This window comes from Chionomys nivalis, chromosome 1 (assembly GCF_950005125.1).
Source record: "Chionomys nivalis chromosome 1, mChiNiv1.1, whole genome shotgun sequence".
Classification (NCBI taxonomy): Eukaryota; Metazoa; Chordata; class Mammalia; order Rodentia; family Cricetidae; genus Chionomys; species Chionomys nivalis.
In genome coordinates, this window is record NC_080086.1 from 137,037,428 (window position 1) to 137,060,037 (window position 22,610).

Sequence of the window (22,610 nt, forward strand, 5' to 3'; positions counted from 1 at the left end):
TGGTTGGGTGTCCAGTGCCTACCCCATGGCCTCCCTTCTCCCATGGCTAGAACTTCTCTATAATAAGGTTCTCCAAGAGCCAAAATGGTTTCTGCAGAACTGCAGTGAGACCTGAGACCAGTAACCATGCTTCTGTTGTTAAGAATCAATCACAGCCAGCCCTCATTCAGAGCATGGGAAATAGACTTCCCATGAGGTTGTTGCCAGCCATCTCTGGAGAAAATGATTTGCTTTTCCTAGAGTAGAAGATAGATAGACAGACAGACAGACAGACAGACAGACAGACAGACAGACAGACCGACCGACCGCCCCCCCCCCAGGCTGGCCCTGAACTCACCATGTAACCAAGGATGGCCTTGAATTTCAGATCCCCCACCTCTGCTTCCCAAGTGCTAGGATTATGGGCCTACAACACTGTGCCCAATTTATGTGGTGCTGGGGACCCAGTCCAGCCTTCATGCATGCTAGGCGAGCACCCTACCTACTGGGACATCTCTAGCCCCAAGAGGACTTTTCCCTCAGCCTTGATACCATGCTAACAGCTAAGTGACTGTGTTTACTCTCACGGGCACACCACACTGCCAACTCAAATTCCACTCTGCTTAGTTAAAATCATAGTCTCGGCCTGATGATGGTGTCACACACCCTTAATCCTGGCATTTGGGAGGCAGAGGCAGGCAGATCCCTGTGAGTTTGAGGCTAGCCCAGGCTACAAACAAACAAAAAACAAAGATGCAAGATCTTCATCACAAGCCTTGTTTTGTTCATCTAATGCCTATACAATTCTTGGAGGTTTTTTGTTTTTGTTTTGATTTACCTTAATGATTCACCTTTATCTCTGTCATAATTAACATTTTGTAGTCAACTTTTGGGTGTGTTAAATCTTCAACCTTCAGTCTAGTGTTTTCATTCTGTCTATGCCAGACTTGTGCAAAAAAAGATTTTCCCCAAGTAAGGGTTTCTCCATGTAGCTCTGGCTGTCCTGGAACTCGCTTTGTAGACCAGGCTGGCCTCAAACTCACAGAGATCTGCCTGCTTCTTCCTTCTGAGTGCTATGATTAAAGTTGTGACCTCCACTGCTAGGCCTTTTTTTTTTTTTTCAGATTTGTGCAAATTTAACAGAGATGCCTTTCATATTTCGCATCCAAGTGTCAGAAAACTTGAATAAGTTGAGATGGTAGATATGACGCTGAACATTGTGTAGGGACAGTGCAGAGACAGCCCGTGCAGCTAACAGTCGATGGGATTTGTGTGCTGCAGGAAGGTTACAGCGGACCCTGCTCTTTACTGACACTATTAGAGTGAAGTGCTGTACACTTTCTGGCTTATTAAAGGTGAGCAGGGCTAGGGAATATTGTAACCTTCCAGACTCGAGCACATCCAGATAACAAGAGGGGTTGGCACCCATGTTCCGCCTTAGTGAAATTTAATTCAAGTCATTGTTTTGGCGTTCATCTAAGGCATCGTGTTTACCAAGTGCTGAGATATAGTCTCTAGGGCAGGATAGACCATCACTAGAGGACAGCTCGGTTAAGAAGAGCTTCTAGGTGACTCGTGGTGTCTGGATGAGTTCTGTCTGTGTTGTAAGCAAGTACAGATGAGGGAGTAGACCGGGCCCGGGTGTCTCAGCTGTGCTGTGGACTGCCATCCTAGGCCTACCTGGCAGATGCTAATACGTTTCCCCCTTGCAGGTGACTCCAGAGCACTGTATCTTTGCCAGCAACACATCTGCTCTGCCAATCAATCAGATTGCTTCTGTCAGCAAAAGACCTGAGAAGGTAATGTGGACAGAAAGCCCTCAGATGTCTTACTGCTTCAGAATACAAGCCGGGAAAGGACCAGTATAGATTGTGGGATGGATGGGGGCGGTTCCCAAAGACTGAACGGCATGATCCACAGGTGTAGGAATCGATGGATTACTACAGCTGGGTACACTTGGTGGCTGGTGTGCGTCCCCCATGGTAGCTGTTTTTCAAGTTTAAACTATTAAACTCCCTTTAACTTAGAATTAGGTGTTAAAGGATAGGCCCTAAACCAAAAAGCACTATGCAGTTTAGCTATAGTGCAGTGTGGTAACTGCTTAGGCTGGGAAAGGCAAAATTCCTCCCTTCTTGGGAAGACAATAGTGGCTTCAGCTGATCAGCCAGAGAGACAAGAAATACAAAACAAAACAATCTCTAAACAGCCAGCATTGCTAATACTAGGTTTGTCTCCAAACCACACAAGCCTGTGTCTTCCTCCTCACGCAGTGTGGATGAGTGAACAACAGTCAGCTTTCCCAGCACACAGCAGGGCGATGTGGTGGACATGATAGAGGCGGGCTGCGGGTGGCAGAAGGCTCAGGGAAAGAGAGCAGCTGGTTATGAGACCACAGACCCAAGCCTCTGGACTAGACAGCAGTATTCCTGGCCACAGACCTTTCTCTCCAGTGTCTCCCTAGCGAGCCAGGCACAGTTGGGTTCTCCCGTCTGCACTGGTCATCTGTTGGTGTGGCTCCCTCACCAGGTGATTGGCATGCACTACTTCTCTCCCGTGGACAAGATGCAGCTTCTGGAAATCATCACGACAGACAAAACCTCCAAGGACACCACAGCCTCTGCCGTGGCAGTGGGTCTCAAGCAGGGCAAAGTCATCATTGTGGTGAAGGTGAGGCCCGGAAGCAGCAGCAGATTTCCTGAGCCCCCGTAACTGGGATGGCTATTCTAGGGGAAGTGCAGCCTCTAGAACCCTGACCGTTGGGCTGCCTCTGAAATGGACAGGAGTATTGACTGTTTGGCCGAGGTGGGGTAGGTGCAGTGGATCTAGGCTCTGACAGGTCCTCACCAGCGATTCCAGACCCCAAAGGTTACATGCAACCCAGACTGTTCAGGATGGCTTCCTCTCCAGCTTAACACTGAGCATTCTGGGGAGAGTAAGTCAGCTGAAACTGGGGAAGGGAGACTGGGTGTGGACAGGGGTAGTTGAAGCAGAGCAGGACCATCTGTGAGCTCTCTTCCTCTCCCTGGGCAGGATGGACCCGGCTTCTACACCACCAGGTGTCTTGCTCCCATGATGTCTGAAGTCATACGAATCCTTCAGGTGGGTATTGTTCTGTGGAATGTTTGAGACCTCGTCAGATCTTTCACTCTGTTCTCCAAGCTGAAAATGTTCAGATAAGGGATAGGCTCGCCCAGAATACACCACTGCTTTTCCCTGGAGGCCCTTTTGTGCCCTCCTCCCCACACTGGAACAGGAAATCTCAGGGTGGAGACTGCCCAATAGGCAGAATGTTAACACCGCTCTCTTAGCTCCCTGACCACTGAAGGAGCCAAAGGCCGCCCAGAATGCTCAGACACACTGTGTCTGTATCCCTGGGGTGAGGACCTTCAGACCGGAGCCTGCTTGGCCTGACTACCACTGTATCCACAGATACGCACGCACGCACGCATGTACACACCCTTCCATAGCCATCCAGATCATTTCATGGCAAGGAGGATTCTCTTCACTGGGCACGTCCCTAGCCTTGGAGTCCTGGAAGCTATGGCATCTCTTCAGTCCTGAGATTCAGAATTGCGAGCAAGAACCGAGTAACCTGGTCATCTCAGCGGTCTTAAAGAGTGTGGGGAAGTGTCAGGGTTTCCTCTTGTGCTTTTGGGGTGAAGCACTGGTTCTGGACCTGGCCAGGTGATATCTAAGAAAGAAGTGGGTTTCGCACGAGGCTGTGTCCATGGGTTATTACAGGCAGTCCTCCTATGGGGGGATGAGGTAACTGTGCTCTGAGGCCCCTGCTTTACTTCCTGTTTAGGAAGGAGTTGACCCTAAAAAGCTGGACACCTTGACCACAGGCTTTGGCTTTCCTGTGGGTGCTGCCACCCTGGCAGACGAAGTAGGTGTGGATGTAGCCCAGCATGTAGCAGAAGACCTAGGCAAAGCCTTTGGGGAGCGGTTCGGAGGTGGCAACATAGAACTGCTGAAGCAGATGGTCTCCAAGGGCTTCTTGGGTGAGTAGCCACAAGACACGAGTAACACTGTTAGTTATCGAGTTCTGAGTGGCTGTGCGTGAGCAGAGAGCGGGGAGGAGAGTTTCCTGAACACAGAGCCCTGGTCATAGGAAATGCCTTAGGCTGGGTGTGTAGATCAGGGGGAAAGACAGAGTGAGGCTTACAGGACTCTGCTGTGTATGCCAGATAGATCAGCATATTCCCCTGCCAAGGTCTGACACTATCGGAGCAAGTTCTGTATCCAGGCGTGACCTTGTGCCCTGGCCATGTGTAGGGAGCTCGGCCTTCCCATTCAGAACATAGCATTAAGACTGCAGTAGATCACCTCCTGTTTGGACACTAAAGTTTAGGGGTGGAGGGTGGACTCGCTTGTTCAGATTCAGATGTCCATGCACCAGGCACTTCTCTGCCAGCCATCAGGACTAAACGGCTCAGTTGGCTGGACGCAGGTGCTGAGGGGTGCAGCAGAGTGCTAGAAGCTCCCAGCACCCAGCAGACATGAGTTCTCAGCTGGGGGAGGGACAACAACTGGCAGTCTCTTTCTTCTCTCAGGTCGCAAGTCTGGGAAGGGCTTCTACATCTATCAGGAGGGGTCAAAGAATAAGAGCCTGAACTCGGAAATGGACGGCATCCTGGCGAGCCTGAGACTGGCTGCCAAGCCCGAGGTGTAAGTCGACTGGAGTGATTATAGCACAGAAACGATGTTTCTCTGGTAGCTCACAGCTCCGGGGCCCTTTTTCTGTTCTCTTTATGACCCAAAGCTAGCAAAACACTACAGCTAAACTCCCTGCATCCGCCCGCAGCTTAGGTGTCCAGGTGAGAACTGACCAGGCCTAGGGCAAGCCTTGCCCGTGTTTGTGTTGGTTTTTTGAGACAGGGTTTCTCTGTGTAGCACTGGCTGTCCTGGAACTTTGTCTCTAGTCCATGCTGGCTTCGGACTCAGAGGTCCACCTGCCTCTGCCTCCCGAATGCTTTGATTAAAGGCGTGCGCCACCACCGCCCAGCTACAAGCCTTGCCTGTGAAGATGGAAGATGGATTGTGTAGCCCCCCCCTCTTGCTCTTTGTTAGTTTGGGAACACACTGCTATTGCTCATCTGTCAGGTAATGGTGAATGAAACTTCTGTGTCAGGCCATTTTGGGTGCTCATTTTCACATCAGTTAGAGAAAGTCTCACCCCCTTTTCCAAGAGAAAGGCTGTGTCATCTTTCAGGATGGCGTGGTCCATCCTGGCTACTGGACTCCCTAAGACTCCCCCCACCCCACATGCTATATTCCAGCTCCTCCCATTCTTTCCCTAGCTAAATGTTCCTTCTGCTCCTTCTTTTCCTCAGCTCCTCTGACGAAGACATCCAGTACCGTGTGATATTGAGGTTCGTGAATGAGGCAGTCCTGTGCCTACAGGAAGGGATCCTGGCCACACCTGCGGAGGGAGACATCGGAGCAGTGTTTGGGCTTGGCTTTCCCCCTTGTCTCGGAGGTCAGTGTGAAGGCTGGGAGCCTGACTTCCTTTATCTTTGCGCTTGTTATGTCCCTTTCGCTAATGTCCTGTCTCTGCTCAGGGCCCTTCCGCTTTGTGGATCTGTACGGTGCGCAGAAGGTAGTGGACCGGCTCCGGAAGTATGAGTCTGCCTACGGAATACAGTTCACCCCATGCCAGCTGCTCCTCGACCATGCAAACACCCCCAGCAAGAAGTTCTACCAGTGAGCAGGCCCTCCCATCCTGCCCCGTCCATGCACTAACCCAGACCTGGCAGTGCGCATTGTGTCGTGCTGGCTAGATTTTCAGGAGAAAGACCAGGCCTTGGGTCTGCTCCTCCCTCAGTGCCTTCAGCCCTGACCAGCTCTTCCTCCTGGTGAAGTCTGACTGTGAATTAAGCCTTTGTACTTCATGTTGGAGGGTGAGCCCCACTGTGCTCCTTTCGCCAGCCTGCCTGAGGCCCAGAGCAGCAGCTACAAACAACCCAGAACATCTGCTGCCTGTACCCCCCAGGAGGCCAGTGGGGACTGGCAGTGAGGAGGGCATTTCTGCACCCAGCCAAACACAGGGTGACAATAAAATCCAGACTGTTGGCCTCTGCCTGCCTGCTCTGTTTTCTTGTCTGCCCGTCTGTTTAAGCACCCCCTTCAGTAATAAAGCCCTGTGCTGTGGAGCAGGAATGTGTTGGGAGATGTTGAGGCAGCTGCTTGAGAGGGGGATTGTGATGCCAGAAAACAGACTTTCTGTGCCCATGTCTTGAAGCTTGACTGCCTAAGTGCCTTGGCTGGGCTGTCTATGGCCCAGTTGTAGCCCTGGTCAGTGAGAGCACTGGGAACAGTAGGGGCATGGTGTACCAGGATGCGAAAGATACTTCTTCCCCCAAATTCATTTCCTCACTGCATTGTATGCAGTTTTTTCCTTGGCATGCTCATCCCTGGCTTCTCAGGATGTTTGTGGGAGAGAGTTATACAGAAGATAACGTTTGCCTGGTGCTTTGGAATCTCGCAAAGATGATGGATGCTTGCAGATCCAGCCCCACCTCATTTCTGTGGCCTCAGTTCATCCCACCCCCACTTGGTGGTAAAGTTCTCACACTCAACTGGGAACAGGACCTAGTTGTATAAGCAGTGCTGGGCTCTTAACGGTTCCACTGAGTCAGTACAGAATCCTAATTCGGGTCCCATCACACTTTGCCTTCTAAACCCAGATGGTGCTGACTCCAGCCTGTCCCGTTTGTGAGGGAGCTCATCTTGGGCTCTGCCGAACAGCTGCCGTCCACTGCTAGGAAGCCCTATTCCAGAGCTGAGTCATCTCAGTAGATCTGTAGATGGCCAGAAGGTACAGAACTGGTTCTCCGCACAAAGGCCAAGGCCAGGTGTCTCAGGGAGCTGGCGGTGCTGCAGTTACACCAGGACCTTTGGTGGCACTGAGCTCTGATTTCTGAGTCTTCCCTCAGCAAGAAGGTATAAATTATGATAAAAATTACTTAAGACTCATGGTGGCACACACCTTTAATCCCAGAGGCAGAGGCAGGCAGATCTCAAGGCCAGCCTGGTCTACAAAGAGAGTTCCAGGACAGCCAAGGCTACACAGAGGAACCCTGTCTTGAAAAACAGGTGTGAGGGGAAGGGGCTGCGGAGAGACAGCTCAGCAATTAAGAACCAGAGGACCAGGGTTCAATTCCCAGTACCCACATGGCAGCTCACACTAGTCTGTAACTCCAAGATCTGACTCCCTCACACACCTCACACAGACATACATGCAGGCAATACACATAAATTTTTTAAGAAAATTACTAGTGGGTCAAGATATTGTGGAAGGGTGTGGTTTTACAGACTGGGGTGAGGACTGCTGCCTGTGTCTCAGGTTTAAGAGCAGGCTACACACCATTGCAAAGCCCTCCCCTGCTCAGAGACGCACATATGGTGTCCTTAGTCTTCACAGCCCTCCACCAGAACAGTATTAGCCAACACCCAGGGCCCCACACTTTCCACTGTCTGTGGTCTAGCCTTTATTCCCCTACCCCTTCGGGAGTCATCAATTGTGAGAAGACACAGCACGGCATCAGTGTTCCCCTCGGACAGGCACGGGTGTGGGCAGGGCTTAACTATTCATAAAGAAACTCAAGAAATAAATAGGTAGGTCAGGGAAGGCAGACGAGAAAACTGCACCTCTGCCCACCCCCACCAGAGGGCGCGAGGGGTGTGGTTCTTGTTAGAGGAGCTGGAGAGGAATGGGGGGGTCTGCATTAGCCAGGCCTCTAGGTGTCATACGGATCACCATGCTTGAGACTGAAGGGTCCAGAGATCTCTGAGCTGGTAGCTTTCCTGAGCCACCTGCCTCCCTTTCCCAGTCACACTGTCCTGTACCAGTGACACACAGGGGGCCCCCCCGAGTGTCCATCAGAGTGAAATGCTAACAGTGGGGAGTATCTGACCACTATGTTTCTAGAACTGAAGAGCGGCTGGCCTGCATCCAGCCACTCCCACAGGAACTGTCCTCAGACTGCCCCATGGAAAACCAGAGCATAGCTGTGATGACATGAAAGCAAAGACCAAAGCAGGGACTCTAGTGCTGGCCATAGGCCTGTAGCGGGTTCATCAGTGCTAAGGGTCAGGTGCCTAATCATGGGAGCAGACAGAAAGAGGGCACTTCAGAGACGGGAGTCACACCCCTAACTCTGGAGCAGCCACAGGCCAAAGCCCGCAGAGCGTGAAGGAGAGGACACTTTGGGGAAACTGTACTTGAGTGCTGAGCCATCTTCCCTTGCTCCCTAACCTGAACATAAAGGGCCGAGCAGTGTGTGATGTCTGAAAGGCTACAGCGGGGCACAGGAAGGCGTTCTGCCACCTGTTGCCACACAGGCCACCTTTACCCTGCTGTGGGAATGGCAGCAAAAGCCCCACCGGGGCAGGTGCAGAGCAGCGCCCCCTCCCCAAGTATTCTTCACAAACAAGACTTGCTCCTGCAAGGTCTGGCTGCAGAGGCCCACAGGTCCCATTGTGTCTCCCCTGGAACACTCAGAACCCACAGAGCAGCCCCAGTCTTGGCCCAGATCTTCCTGCAGGAGGCCCTGCCCCTGGGAGACCCCAGGGCCTCTCCACTCCCGGCATTCAGGCTGCGCAGCCACTGGCCCGACAGTTCAGATCTTGGGTCTCCAGCCCTTAATGAACTGCATGATCTTCTTGACCTGCAGCTTGGTGAGATGGAAGTCATCAGCCAAGATGTCTTCACTGAGCTGCACAAAGATGCTTCCATCGATGCGTTCTCGGGCAAAGAAGCTCACCACATCCTCGGAGAGCCCAATGAAGCGCAGGCTGCGCGAGACCTCTTCCAGGGAGAGTGCAGACAAGTCCGCTGGTGGCTGCCAGGGGGGTGCATCCCGCACTCCAGTGCCTGTGGCTTCCTCCCGGGGACTGCCAGGAGGCCCTTCCAAGCCCCCTTGGGTGAGAAAGAGTAGGGTCCCTCCTGTCTCGGGCCCCTGCAAGGCAGCTGGTGACAATGAGGCAGGGACCTGCCTCAGCACCAAACCTTCAGGCTCAAAGGCCTTAGGAGGACCAAGTGGTGAAAGGCAAGGTCCAGACCCAGGTGTCCCCACAGCTCTGGGCTCCTGACAGCGCAGCAGCTCCAGCTCTGGAGGACTAGCCTGCCCCAGCTCAAATGGGTCCAAGGGTTCCAGTGCTGGCTCCTGCCACTCAGAGGAGGACAGGGAGGAGGACAGGGCAGCTGAGTAACCTTGGCCCTGAGGGCCTGGGCCCGGGGAATGTGTGGGGCTGGAGGTAGCCAGGGCACCAGGGGTGGGTGTGGACCCAGAGGAGGAGGCCGCTGGAGCACCTGAAGGGTGGGCAGGCCCAGAAAAGGGGTTGAGCGCACCAAATGGAGCAAAGCGCTTCTGGGCGTGGGAGGGCTTGAACAGAGGTGGACAGCCATGGTAGTTCTTAACCACTGGGGTGTCAGCCCCTAAGAGGGAGGTGGTCCGACCACTCGGAGGCTCAACTAGGGCTCTTGAGGCCTGGCTGGGCTGAGTGGTGGTAGAAGGCATGGGTCCTGGGGGAGGACGGCTAGAGGATTCGCTGGCTTTGCAGTCTCCCCAGGTGCAAGGGTAACAATAGAGGGAGTAGGCATCCGGTGACGGGGAACCGCTGCCACTGCGGGATCCTGCCCTATAAGCAGAGAGAGACACACGGGTGTACACATGGGGGGGGTGATGGTGGTGACAGTCACAGGACCCCATAGCCCTCGGCAGGAGCCTTCTACTCTCACCAAAGCTAGCCAGCCTGCTAATCCCAAAGCCTGAGCCCCTCCTGAATCCCCCAAAGTCCCCAAGTCGTATCAGAACATGCAAGAGAAATTAAACTGAGAAAGTACAAATTGGAAAATAGTGATCTCAAGACTGAAGATAGGCTCAGTGGTTAAGAGGACTTGCTCTTGCCCAAGACCCTGGTTTGGGATGGAGAATGGCTCAGCAATTAAGAGCACTGGCTGCTCTTCCATAGGACCTGGTTCAATTCCCAGAACCCACATGGTGGCTCTAACCATCCATAACTCCAGTTCCAGGGGATCTGAATTCCTCTTCTGATCTTCATACATATATGCAGGCAAAACATACACATAAAATAAAATCAACAAATCTAAAGAAAGAGCCGGGCGGTGGTGGCGCACGCCTTTGATCCCAGCACTTGGGAGGCAGAGGCAGGCGGATCTCTGTGAGTTCGAGACCAGCCTGGTCTACAAGAGCTAGTTCCAGGACAGGCTCCAAAACCACAGAGAAACCCTGTCTCGAAAAACAAAAAAGCAAACAAAAAAAAAATCTAAAGAAAGAAGGAAGGAAGAAAGAAAGGAAAGAAGAAGGAAGGAAGGAAGGAAGGAAGGAAGGAAGGAAGGAAGGAAGGAAGGAAGGAAGGAAGGAAAGAAAAACGGTGCTTTTCCTGCAGCAGAATCCCAGTGCAGGGAATGACCACCCACCACCACTCCAAGCATCTGAGCAAAGCCAGGGACCAAGGCAGTGACTCACCCATCCTGCAGGCCTGAGGAATAATAGGAGAGGCTGGAGCTGGGTGAGTGGACAGGCTGCAGCTTGGGAAAGCGGGGCGGCACTGGGGGGCTGCCTGTGAGCCTGCTGCAGCTGCTGCCACCCCGAGGAGGTACAGGAGGGGCATGAAGCAGGCGACACTCTTCCTTTACCTGCAGAAGGTGACTGTGTCACTAGGCAGCTGGCCCTCCTTATCTCACTTCCCAAGCAGGTGAGCCTGGCTGGCCCTGACATCTTACCCCACCCAGCAGGGAGACTGCCCTGGCTAGATAACCCAGCTATCCACCCACCTGGCCCATCTCCAGCCCATTTTGTCCCTCACACTCAGTCCTCAACAGTCCCCTATTCCACCTTAAATTCACCATGACTGTTAGCAGATTGGGGGAGGGACAGATAGAGATATGGGGGGGGGGGTATATGACAAGAGCGACAAAAGGGAGGGACAGGATCTGTCATCTAGATCCCATCCTTCCAAATTAAGTTCCCCAAAGAGTGTGTTAACAGGTGTGACTGATGAGGGAAATATTCTGAAGACAATGGGGACCTGTTAAAAATCTTCCTCAGTGCAAAACATTTCAGAGCCTATAATGCGATTCTAACTCCCAAGAAGTCGAGGGGTTGCTGGAAATCCCTCACCATTTCCTATACTTACTGCGCCTCGGAACTTTACCTTCATGAAGGGCTTTGTGGGTAACCCTGTTGCAAGTTCACTCTCAATTCTCCATGCCTTGCATGCATGCGTGTGTGCTGTGGTCTTGCCCCGTTTCCCTTTCCCCTTTGGCCATGGCCATCCTATCACATTCCAGGTGCCCGGGTGTCACCATCTTTGTGGCCCTCTAAAACCAGCCCAAGTTCCCTCGAGGACAGCAGAGCTGACTCACCGCCTCGGATTTGGGGGGGACAGGTGGCGGCGGTGCCTCGGATTCATGACGTGGGGACCCCACGGTCCCGAAGGAGATGAGGTCCGGCCCTGGCAGCGGCCGGATACGGGCATCGGCGAGGTTCTCGGGGGGCTGGTGCACCCACAGCTCTTCGTATGGGATCTCAGCGCACGAGGCCGCGGGTTCCGTCGCACCCGCCCAATCCGGGCTCACGTACTCCTGGTCGCCGTCGCCGAGCGCGGGCAGGGCTGGCCCTAGACGACCCGGTGGTCCGGGCGCGCGGACGAGTCCAGGGGCGCGCGGCGCGGGCAGGCAGAGGCGCGCGCGGCGCGGGCTGGCGCAGTCGTCGGCGAGCTCTGCGGGCGCCTCGCGCACGGCCGTGGAATACTCGTCCGGATCGAAGCGCTCGCGACAGTAGGAGGCACTGTCGCGCACCAGGCGCTCGACGCGCGGATCCCCGGCCAGCAGGCCCTGCGGCAGAGCGAAGCGCGGCGTGTCGGTGAGCAGCAGGAAGTGCAGCGGCGCCGGACCCTCGCGGCGCAGCGCCAGGCCCAGCACCACCGTCTTGGAGATGATGCTGACCAGCTTGTAGCAGTGGCCCTCCCGCACCGGGTGTAAGTCGTAGGGGTTGCGTGGTGGCCGGCTGGGGACCAGCACGTTCACTGGCAGCCTCACGCGCTCGATGATGGCGCGCACCGTGTGCTCGCCCTCCTGCATCTGCAGCTCCAACGGGCTGCGCGTGCTGAAGCGGCCCTGGCACTGGAAGGGCAGGCTCAGGCTTTCGTTGGTGCGGTGGTTCATGCAGATGAGACAGGGCATCTTGCCTTTGACGGGCCTCGCGGCCCCGCCGCCACCCCCAGCGGCCCCCATGCTCCCGGGGCCACCCATTCCGGCCAGGGCCCCAGCGCGGCCCAGCTTGCGCAGGAGCGTAGTGAAGCGCGAGCGCTCCTTGGTGGTCTTGGCGCACAGAATCTCTGCCTGGCCCATGAGAGTGAGCTCGTCGCCCGCGTGCAGTGTGAAGTTGTATACCTCGCTGTCCTCGCTGAACTCGCCTGACACCACCTGGGGAATCCCAGAGACAAGGTGAGGTCCGAACCAGGGTCCCAAAGGAAAGTCACACATCGCTGAGCTCCAAGCTCCGCGGAGTCTCCAGTCCTTTCCGCTTCAGCTGTCGCTGGCATAAGAGGAAGAGCACTGGACTCGGACTGGAGAGAAGCTGTGCGACTTTAACGTTTTCCTTAGGTCCTTAGTTACCTCTGAATATAGATGTGTACTTTGAAAGTGCTCAATATTGGCAGATTTTATTAAGCCATCTTGACGATATGGGATGATAACAATGCCTCACCCACCCAAGACTACTGTAAGGAGAAAGGAACTGATGGACAAGAAGACCACCCTGAATGTTCTCATCGGGTCGTGACCCCTCCACACACCATTCCTGTTTCACTACCTTTCCTGGGAAGCCCTTCAGCCCACTGAATCAAACAGACCGCTTTTCTGACATGCCCTGACTGTAGCAAAGAGTGCACGGAAGCTCTCCCTCCCTCCCTCAACCTGGGGGACGGGGAGCTTGGGAAGATCCTACCCTGTGCCAGGACTGACCTTGACACTGAAGGTAATGGCCTCCATCACAAAGATTCGGTCAGGAAAAACACTGGCCACCTCCTCCACGCTGCTGAAGTATCTCACCGGCTCCCGGACATCCCGAGCCTGCTCCAGGAGTTTGAACTTGCCTGCATGGTGGGGGGGGGGGGACACAGGCTACTGGGGAAGTCCAGGTCTGCATCCTAGGACCACCCAGGTCCCTGACTAATTGCTGCCCTAAACTCACAGTCCCTCTGGGAATTCAGGTGGGCAGAGGCAGGTATACTGACACCCCATATCAAGTGTCCATCTTGCCTCACCAGCTACACCCACCGTCATGCCTACCGACGTGAGCTTAAAGACAGGCTGAGAACAGCTCTGGCTTCACACCAGGTGAAGAGCCCGGACTAGGTGAGGAACTCACAGAGAGGATGATGGAGAAAGAACGGAAGGACAGAAGTTTCCCGAGTTCACTCACGTCCCTGGCACACCCATGGCTGTGTCAGTCACTACCACAGCCCCTCCAGAATGGACAGCTCTGTAAACAGTCTGACATAGGTGACACGGTGAGTACCCAGCGATGACAGAGGAGACAAGTTCTGAGGCACACCTGTAAGAAAAGAAACCTTCGGGGACCCACAAGCTGCGCCTTTCAAAACTCAAGGATCGGAGTTCAGATCCCCAGCACCCACATGAAAAGTTAGGTGGGCATGGCTGAAGGTCTGTAATCCCAGCTCAAAGGAGATGGAGAGAGGAAGCCCTCAGACCAAGCTGGCAAGCCAGACCAGCAGAAGAGAGGAAGTGCAGATTGAGGAAGAGATGCTGCCTCAATATATAAAGTGCAGAGCAAACAAAGAAGATACCTGATGTCAATCTTGGGCCTCTGCACAAGTGTGCATGCACACACATGTGGCCACACACATTCTGACATACAGACTTGTACGAATATCACATACACGTACATGTATACACACACACAAAATAAAACCAGGGAAGAAAATGAATGGGGGCCCCTGGAGGAGTTTGAGCAAGGAAATACAGCAATCCAAGATGAACTCTGAGCCGGGCAGTGATGGCGCACGCCTTTAATCCCAGCACTTGGGACGCAGAGGTAGGTGGATCTCTGTGAGTTCAAGGCCAGCCTGGTCTACAAGAGCTAGTTGCAGGACAGGCTCTAAAGCTACAGAGAAACCCTGTCTCAAAAAACAAAAACAAAAACAAAAAAAATGAACTCTGGCAAGACTCGAGCAAACAATTCAGTAACAAACCCTAGAGAAGAACCAGGGAACAGCACACAATGAGAGAACCCAGGGGCTACGCAGGAGGCAGACTCCTCAGGCCCTGGTAACACAAGGAGGGAAGTGAAGAAGGAAAGGACTGAGGACCATACACATCGTGCACTGGTTGCTATGGGGATGGCCAACTGTTCCACGTTGGCAACCAAGAGGAAGATAATGGGGCTGGAGAGATGGTTCAGCGGTTAAGAGCATTGCCTGCTCTTTCAAAGGTCCTGAGTTCAATTCCCAGCAACCACATGGTGGCTCACAACCATCTGTAATGAGGTCTGGTGCCCTCTTCTGGCCTGCAGGCATATACACAGACAGAACATTGTATACATAATAAATAATTTTTTTTTTAAACAAAAGAGGAAGATGGTGGAGGCAGATCCTGCAAGACCAACTAAGGAGCCTCAGGTTGTGCTCCACGGTGCAGTGCTACTTGTATGTGTGGGGACACCACGAAGAGCAACAGCCTGAAGCACCAGTACAGCTGTGTGGGGCAGGTGTGTTAGGGACGAGGGAAAGAGGGCCTTAACCCTTTGGGGACCCATGACCCAGAAAAATGCCCACACACAGTGAAGACGGCTCCCACCCCTCCCAAAGTCCAACCAGAGGTGGAGGGAGACTAAGCGACCCTGGTGCCTGAAGAGCCTCTGGCCAAGGGCAGGGCCTGAATCACCAACATCCAGCACCAAGGAATAAGAAAAAGAAGGGAGGATGGGTGGTGCCCTGGAGCAAGCAGGAGTGAGGGTCGTGGTCCAGCCTCCACCTCCCAGACACTAGAGGGAGGAGATGCTACAGCCCAAGGCTTGGGGGGGGGGGATAAAATGAGGAGGGGCCAGCGTGAAGGAGCAGGAGCCCCGAGGCTGGCCGGCTAACTGGCCGCAGTCTCCTCCCTCTCCACACCCCTACATGAACCCCCATACTTCAACCACAAGCAGCCAGGCATGGAGAAATGCCTGCTGCCCCCTGTGGCGAGATTTGGAGCCCAGTCTGGGTTGGATTATGGGAGGATGTGGCAGGAAGATCGATGTAACCATGGTATCCAGCACCGCCACCCCCCAACCTCGCAGCCGGGTCAGTTCTGTGGGGAGGAAGGAAGGGAGGAGGCCTCCCGGGAGTCATGCTTTGGCCTCTAGAAACCTTCTCAGTCCTATAGCTTCCTCTCCTGCCTCCCACAACGGTGTCAGAGGCAAGCAGAGTCTGCAGGATCTGGGGACTGTCACACTCTGCAGTCTCGAAACACATCTGCACTATGCTGATTATCCTTTCCAGTCAAAAGCACCTTCCCACTGCTCCCAAAACCTGACCCACACAGCGAGCTTTCGCGCACTTGGTAAAGAACAACGGTAGTGCCTCGGCTGCTCCTGCCTAGGTTCGGTACCGCGGCTGGTAGGTGGGACGATCGATCAGGCGTCTCGGCTGTGCCACCAATCGCCATGTGAAATCATTTACTATCTGGACTTTGGTTTCTTATACGTAAAATGGATGCATATTATGTGGCTCACGTTGGAGTTGAGAGGCGGGGCTCACCTGACTAGGGCTCCGCAGAGTCCAAGACCAGGGCTCAGGAAATAGCTTTGAGGACCCTCGGATAGCACCCGGATGTCTCTAGACACCAAGTCACCCTGACTCCCGGCACCCTGGAGACAGAGGGCAGCCACAGTGTCAGCGCCCCCAGTCCCACCCTTCCCCCGCTGGCTGCGCCTGGCCACAGCCGGCCTGGACAGTGCCATTATTAATTCATTGAGAGGGCTCAGCGTGGAGCCTGCACTCTGAGCCTCTTTGGAGGCCCAGCCCCCTCGTTTCGCTCCCATGAAGTGAGTGAGGCGCCCAGCGGAAGAGGCCCTGCAGGCCAGCTGTCACCCCACTGTCCTGTCCCCACCTCTCATGCTCACTAAGGAGGCATCAAAATGGATGGGTGAATGGATGGGGGCTTTCCTCCCTCCCTCTGTTCACGGTTTGCTGGGAGCTCTGTGACTTGGTTTCTCAGGATTTTAAAGATACAACCGAAATGGTTCCAATGTCTGTGAAGGCTTTCCCAAACTGCTGGCTTTATTTTTAGCCCAAGAAGGTAGGGATCTCAACACGAGCCAATCAATGCCAAATTCTCAGCGAGGGGAATTTCTAGCTTGAGCAGGCACCAAAAGCCTACAGCCAAGACAGACCCCCTCCCCCAAGTCAGTCGGACCATTGAGGCAGCTTCCTCCCTGGGGTGTTGCAAGTAGAAGCCAGCCCTGCAAGTGTGTGGTGAAGAGATCAAACCTGGGGCAAGGTTTAAGCCTTGTCCCGCTGACTCAAGGGAGGGCCAGGCCAGAAAGAGCAGTGGTAAGTCCTTGTTGGGGGCGGGGCACAGTAGCTGTGCAGAACAGCACAGAATTGGAGCCTCACTCTCCAGCTGTTCAAAGGAGCGATGTGGTGAGAACAAAAATTCCAAGATCAGGAATGCACTGGACGTAGCTGCCCTGGGCTTGCATGGAGACATTTCTGGAATGGCACTGGGCTGGCACCTTGGGGAAAACAGCTCCACAGTGCTGGCAAGATGCAACAAGCCCAGTGGTTAGGATACCTGGGTTCTGGCCTTGACTCCTCCGAGTAGCTCTATGACCCACAGCAGGTCATTACCAGCAGAATCGAAGTGCTACCCTTTCTTTTGGCAGTAGACCCTTTCTTCAAAGAAAACCTTTAACCAAACACACAGGGCCAGACCTGGTGGCACGGTGCAGGACTGTAACTCCCAGCCACTCAAGAGACTGAAGCAGGAGGAGCACAAGTTCAAGACCTGCCTGGATTACAGGGCAATTTATCAAGACCATGCCTCAAAATAAAAAGATCGCTGAGCCGGGTGGTGGTGGCACACGCCTCTAATCCCAAGCACTCAGGAGGCCGAGGCAGGCGGATCTCTGTTAGTTTGAGACCAGCCTGGTCTACAGAGCGATTTCTAGGACAGCACGGTTAGGGCTACACAGAGAAACCCTGTCTTGAAAAACAAAACAAACAAACAAAAAGATAGCGGAGACGGCTCCATGATAAAGGTGCTTGCAGCCAAGCCTGAAGAAATGTGTTTGGTTCCTCGCTCCACATGGTAGAAGACGAGAATCTGCAAATTATTCTCTGATTTCCACATGTGTTGTCACGCACATGCGTGTGCACGCACATACACACAACGAATGGATAAAAATCTAACAAAAATTAAAACAAAAAGGTAGATGAGGGCTGAGGTTGCACCTCAGTGGTAGAGCACTAGCAAGCAAGCCTAGCATGCATGAGGCCTTAGTTTTGACCCCTGTACTGCAAACAAATAAAAAATAAATATAACACACATAAAAACAGGTAGTTAGCAAATCCTTTAGAAATATGCCACTTCTGCATTGTTGAAAGAGCCAATCCAGGAAGACCATATGTTTAACACAAAACTGGGGGAAAAAGTAGCCCAGCTGAGAGGCAGCCACAAGTTGGCCCCAGCACTCAGTACTGAGAGGGCTCTAGCAGACATTCCCTTTGTTTGCACTTGAAAACATTAAAGGGGGGCTGGAGAAATGGCTCAGTGGTTAAGAGTACTCCCAGAGGACCCGGGTTCAATTCCCAGCACCCACATGGCAGCTCACAACTATCCGAAGATCCAGTTGCAGGGGATCTGACACCTTCACACCAATGCACATAAAATAAAGTTAAATAAACCATAAAAATATTTTTTTAAAAAGAAAACATTAAAGGCAGCTTAGGGTATAGTCTTGAAGCTCTCCAATTAGGGATAAAGTTTGATTTGTGTGCCTTAGAGATGTGGGTACATTTTGACAGCTGTAGTGGTGCACACCTCTAGTCCCCAGAACTTGAGAGGCAGAGGCAGACAGAGCTCTGTGATTTCGGGATCAGTCTTATCTACAGAGTGAGACCCTGTCTTTAAAGGGAAAAAGAAAAGAGATGTGTTTATCTTTAACCATTACTTCAAAAAATATTTAAAAATAAAATGTGACCTAGCACAGTGGGTCAGGCTTATAATCAGTACTCAGGAGGCTGAGGCAAGAGGCTTGACATAGCCGGGCGGTGGTGGCGCACGCCTTTAATCCCAGCACTTGGGAGGCAGAGGCAGGCGGATCTCTGTGAGTTCGAGACCAGCCTGGTCTACAAGAGCTAGTTCCAGGACAGGCTCCAAAACCACAGAGAAACCCTGTCTCGAAAAACCAAAAAAAAAAAAAAAAAAAAAAAGAGGCTTGACATGAGTTCAAAGTCAGTCTGAGCTGTATGGTAAAAACCTGTCTCCAAGATATAAAACAAGACTCCAAAGTCTGTAAACCCGAGATCCATCTCTTCAGAAACAGCATCGATACTCCTCAGCCCTAGCTCGAAGCACAAGCCCCCTAGCGGCCACCCCACTAGCAGGTCCTAGCTCATCCAGGAAGCTCCGAGGAAGGGCGCCCATCAATGGCGTCTGTTACACATTACCCCGCACCCTTGGTCCCAGTCTCTCCCATCTCCTGAGCCATCTGGCACTAGCTGGGCACACCTGGGTACTGCAGGGGAATGTCAATCTTGGGCCCAATGACGTAGTGGCCCTCCTCCAGGGTATGGGCTGTCACTGTCGTCCACTGGCGGCAGGAGTGGATCAGCAGGATGTCACGCTCACTGACGCCCTCCGCGCACTCCCCTGGGAAAGGAAGAGATGGAAAGAAGAGAAGAGGGAAGATTAGGAGAGGAAACAAAAGAAAAGATTGGTGACCCCCACACACACTTCATCAGCAAATCCCTGCCTGGGGACTGCACCCCGTGATCCTTGCACTGGTCAGCAACGCCGGGGGCGGGGAGGGGGCAGTAAGGGGCTGTCAGCTGTGGCCTCTGGGTTGTGAGTCCGGCCTGAGCCTCAAAGCTCTGGCTCCCTACGGGGCCTCAGCGACTATCGCATTCACAGCTTCTCATTCATCATTCTGCTGGAGTGTCTGCTGTCCCAGCCCAAGCTGGGGCTAGGGACTCCCAGTGGAGGAGGCTGAGCCAGCCAGCTTCTGCCCTCCAGGCGTGTTCAGGCCTCAGGAGGCTGGAGGAAGCAAGTTTGAGGCAAGGAGCTGAGGGCATGTAGGGACATGGGGGAGGCGGACATCAGGCTGGGGTGGGGTATGAGAGACTTTGCAGGATCCTGCCTAGTCAGTGCCCAGGCTAGACAAGGAAGAGACTGAGAAGGGATCTGTCCCCTGTGGGCCCTGGCTATGAGAGCTCAGAAAGTCATTGTTGGCTCAGAATGGCAAAGCTCACACGAACCCACTCGTGGATCTTTCAGAGAGACACTCTCTCCACCCACTGCCACAGAGTCTCACAGGCATGGGACCTCAAAGGATGGGGGAGTTAATCCTGAACACCCAGATCTCATCTTGGAAAGCAATTTCTTAAAGTCGGGATAGGATGTACAGGGGATTTAGGAAGCAAAATTGGGGAGGAGGAGGGAACCTAGGCTGAGGAAAGTGGCACTGGGGCAGAGGTGCTGGAGTCGGGGAGGGGTCTGGGCCCAAGAGGCTCCATCCCCAGCAACCGTTTCCAGGGGAAGCAGGACTAGCAGCCCAGCTTCCAGGAGACTGATGGGGCGTATCCTGGATGCAGCTGGTGGACACAGTGGGGGTGGGGATGTCTCCTTCCCAGTCCCCTCACACACACACACACACACACATACACACACACACACACACACACACACACACACCAAATTTTCTACCAGCCAAACAAATAGGAAATGGTTTGCTCTGACAGAGGGGGTTTCATAAAGCATGTCTGTATGGTGTGTATGAATGGGTGCGGTATCCAGGGCCTTCAAGGGAGGATCTTCCGCTCTGTGTGTGAGAATGTGTACACCAGAGCATGCCAGGGGAGGTTTGTCCGTCTTCCTCCTCAGCTCTCTAGCTCCTGGACGAGATGAAGGTCTGCTCTCTCCAATTCTTCCAGCTCTTTCTAGGCCCCACCCACTCTTCTATAGGGACACAGGCAGAAGCCACACTGGTTTACATACCAAGAGCCAGGGGCCACCATCACCAACAGTTCAAACGCTTGTCACCCAAACAGCAAAACTCAGTCTCAATATCGCACAGAGGGACACTTCCCGAATGTATGCCCACGAGGGGACCTTCCAGGACACACCATTTCAAATATACATTCATACTCTAATGGCGACTACAGTCATAGCAACGCTGTCATAGACAGCTAGGCCATCACACACTATTGCTCATTCATTCATTCAGTGAATCAATGTCCACGATCTTTGTCCGGTCCTCTCCCAAAAGCCAGGAGCCCAGTGGAAGACACGAAACTGTTGGTTATAATGGGACGCACAGGTGTGGCAGACAGCAGAGGAGGCCTAGCCTATACAGAAGGGCTCAGAAAAGAACTGAAAGAAAGAGGTGCCAAAGAGATGCGTGGGAAGTGAGCAGGAAGAACCTAGGGCCGAATTTCCTATTCACAAGCAGACGCGGCCCAGCTGCAGTCTTGCGATCACACACTGAGTGGTGAGCAAGGTCCAGCAAGAGTTGCCCTACCAGGTATTCCTGCCTAATGAACCCGAACACCAATGTCCCACAGAGCTGCCTGGTATCCACGGTGCCCAGTTCTTGCTGTTGCCGGACAGAGGAAGGACTGCCAGTCCAAGAAGACAGCACAAGAGTCCTATTAGCATTCAGGGAAGCGAGTGTGCCAACGCGGGCCAAACCCCTATTCTTCTCACACACAAAACCCCCCGGCCTGGCTGCCAGCCCCGGCTCCCGCCCCTCCCCCAGTCAAACAGCTCCCCTTTCCCCCAACTCTACAGTCCTCTCGCTCTGTGCAGCCTTCAAGCTCTCCCAAATAAGGTCCCGGTCCCATCATCGGAATACCGGGAGACTGCTGGAGAAACAGGACGAGGGAGGGCGGGAGCGAGGGTCCTGTGCTGGGGGGAGGGGGCGCCTAAGGAGACCCGCTCACTCAGGCCTCTCCTGAGAGTAGCCTATCCTTCACCAGAGGACCTTAGGATGCCAAAGGACGGTTCAAGTCCCCCAAAAGGGACTAGCCGGTGATAGTAGGGAAAAGACACATAGAGGTCCAAGGGATGCAAGAGGTTGAAGGTAAAGGCTGGAGACAAAGGGATCAAGGGGGTGCGGCCGGGGCAGGGGCCGACAAGCTCCAAGAAAGCGGGGTGCACCGACGGATCAGCCCAGAGACTCAGCAGTGCTACTGGTTCCAGAGGGAACAGAAAACTTTCTCCCAGCCCTGCCTCCAGTTTCTAACCCTGTGCACAGATGGGGCCAGAAAGCGCTCCCCGGGCTCAGGGGCTCGGGTTGTCCCGGGAGCTGCCCCAGAAGACAGGCGAGACTCCCATCTCTGGGGACAGGGAGGGCAGGGACCGGGACCGAGTGCATCTCGTAATCCCGCCAGCTCCATCCGTGAGACGTCCCGATGGTCCGTTCACACACACCCCCCCCCAATTCCACAACGTCCCCTCCCTGGGCACCCTGTACCTGGCCCGAGGCAGGCGAGCGTGGGCAGGCGGCAGCGGCTGACGATGAGGTCGAGCGGGAAAGCACCCATGCTCCAGCGCAGCCCGGCCAGCCCGGCCGCCAGCTTCTCCATGGCATGGGAGCTCTCCGGGAGCCGCCGTCCCGGGGCCCCGACGGCCAGCACCGCGCCGCTCGGGCTCCGCGCCCGCCGCCACCACCCGGGCCTTAGCAGCGCTCCCCGCCTGGCAGCCCGGCAGTGCTGCGAGAGTCACGTGGCCGGCCTCCTCCACGGCCCCGGCCCCCGCCCCCATCCCCGCCCCGCGCCCCGCCCGCCAGGCCCGCGCTCGGGAATGCCCAGGTGATGGTCGGCGACCGGGCTCTTGGGGTGGAGGATGGGTGGGGGGAGAACAGGGTCGGGTGGGGCTCTGGCACGGCATCCTAGGTGTCCCCTTGTGCCAGGACTTCGTGGAGTCCGGGTCCATCCCTGCTGCGGTACCCAATCGGCTACTCCAAACTGGCGGCTGACTGCTCGGCGGCGAGGATGCTTAGGCTGGGAAGGAGCAGAGAGGGCAGGTGGCACTTCGGATCTAAGTTGTCTCCGAATCCTTGTAAGAGCACTCTCCGAATCCGCCCCCGTTCCCCGCGCGCCCCCATCCACTTTATAGATGGAGAAACAGGTTCAGGCACCTGAGCGATTGGGGTCAGTAGCAGAACTCGTTTTTTCATCTACTCTTTCTTTTCTGCTTTCCTCATCAACCTTCATCCCGCTCCTGATGCAACTCAGGAGTTCCCTTAGGGAAGAAGACTTGCGCAGAAGCTGTACTGGCCATGGCCTCGCACCCAGCCTGGGGCTCGCTTCCCCTCGGTGTGTCTGCGGCGCCCTCTGCAGGTACGGGTGGGTCGTAGCTGAATGCCCTCCAAGAAGAG

General features: G+C 54.3%; 2 protein-coding genes across 2 annotated transcripts in view; one reads left to right on the forward strand and one right to left on the reverse strand.

Annotated features, from left to right (window-relative positions):
* The window catches only part of Hadha (hydroxyacyl-CoA dehydrogenase trifunctional multienzyme complex subunit alpha), a 35,059-nt gene extending 29,005 nt beyond the window's left edge, over positions 1 to 6,054 (forward strand). The window contains exons 14-20 of the mRNA XM_057768505.1: positions 1,692 to 1,778; positions 2,506 to 2,646; positions 3,010 to 3,078; positions 3,785 to 3,980; positions 4,533 to 4,647; positions 5,313 to 5,458; positions 5,541 to 6,054. Coding sequence (XP_057624488.1) covers positions 1,692 to 1,778; positions 2,506 to 2,646; positions 3,010 to 3,078; positions 3,785 to 3,980; positions 4,533 to 4,647; positions 5,313 to 5,458; positions 5,541 to 5,686 — 900 coding nt within the window. The 3' untranslated portion in view covers positions 5,687 to 6,054. The remainder of the gene's footprint in view (positions 1 to 1,691; positions 1,779 to 2,505; positions 2,647 to 3,009; positions 3,079 to 3,784; positions 3,981 to 4,532; positions 4,648 to 5,312; positions 5,459 to 5,540) is intronic.
* Positions 6,055 to 6,981: 927 nt separating this feature from the next.
* Positions 6,982 to 21,890, reverse strand: Garem2 (GRB2 associated regulator of MAPK1 subtype 2). Its single transcript, XM_057792858.1, has 6 exons — positions 21,705 to 21,890; positions 18,743 to 18,883; positions 12,974 to 13,104; positions 11,372 to 12,433; positions 10,473 to 10,642; positions 6,982 to 9,621 (listed from the first exon to the last, which is right to left on the reverse strand). Exons 1-6 carry the CDS (start codon positions 21,814 to 21,816, stop codon positions 8,601 to 8,603), a joined length of 2,637 nt encoding a protein of 878 aa, XP_057648841.1. The 5' UTR covers positions 21,817 to 21,890; the 3' UTR covers positions 6,982 to 8,600.
* Positions 21,891 to 22,610: the final 720 nt, after the last annotated feature.

What these genes read in the sequence shown, in the direction of transcription:
- Garem2 (XM_057792858.1), bottom strand. Translation starts at nt 21,816, where the DNA reads ATGGAGAAGCTGGCGGCCGGGCTGGCCGGGCTGCGCTGGAGCATGGGT. An exon ending in CATTCCCCTGCAGTACCCAG is followed by an intron (nt 13,105 to 18,742) that starts GTGTGCCCAGCT and finishes CCCACCATGCAG; the next exon opens with GCAAGTTCAAACTCCTGGAG. An exon ending in CCATTACCTTCAGTGTCAAG is followed by an intron (nt 12,434 to 12,973) that starts GTCAGTCCTGGC and finishes GGGATTCCCCAG; the next exon opens with GTGGTGTCAGGCGAGTTCAG.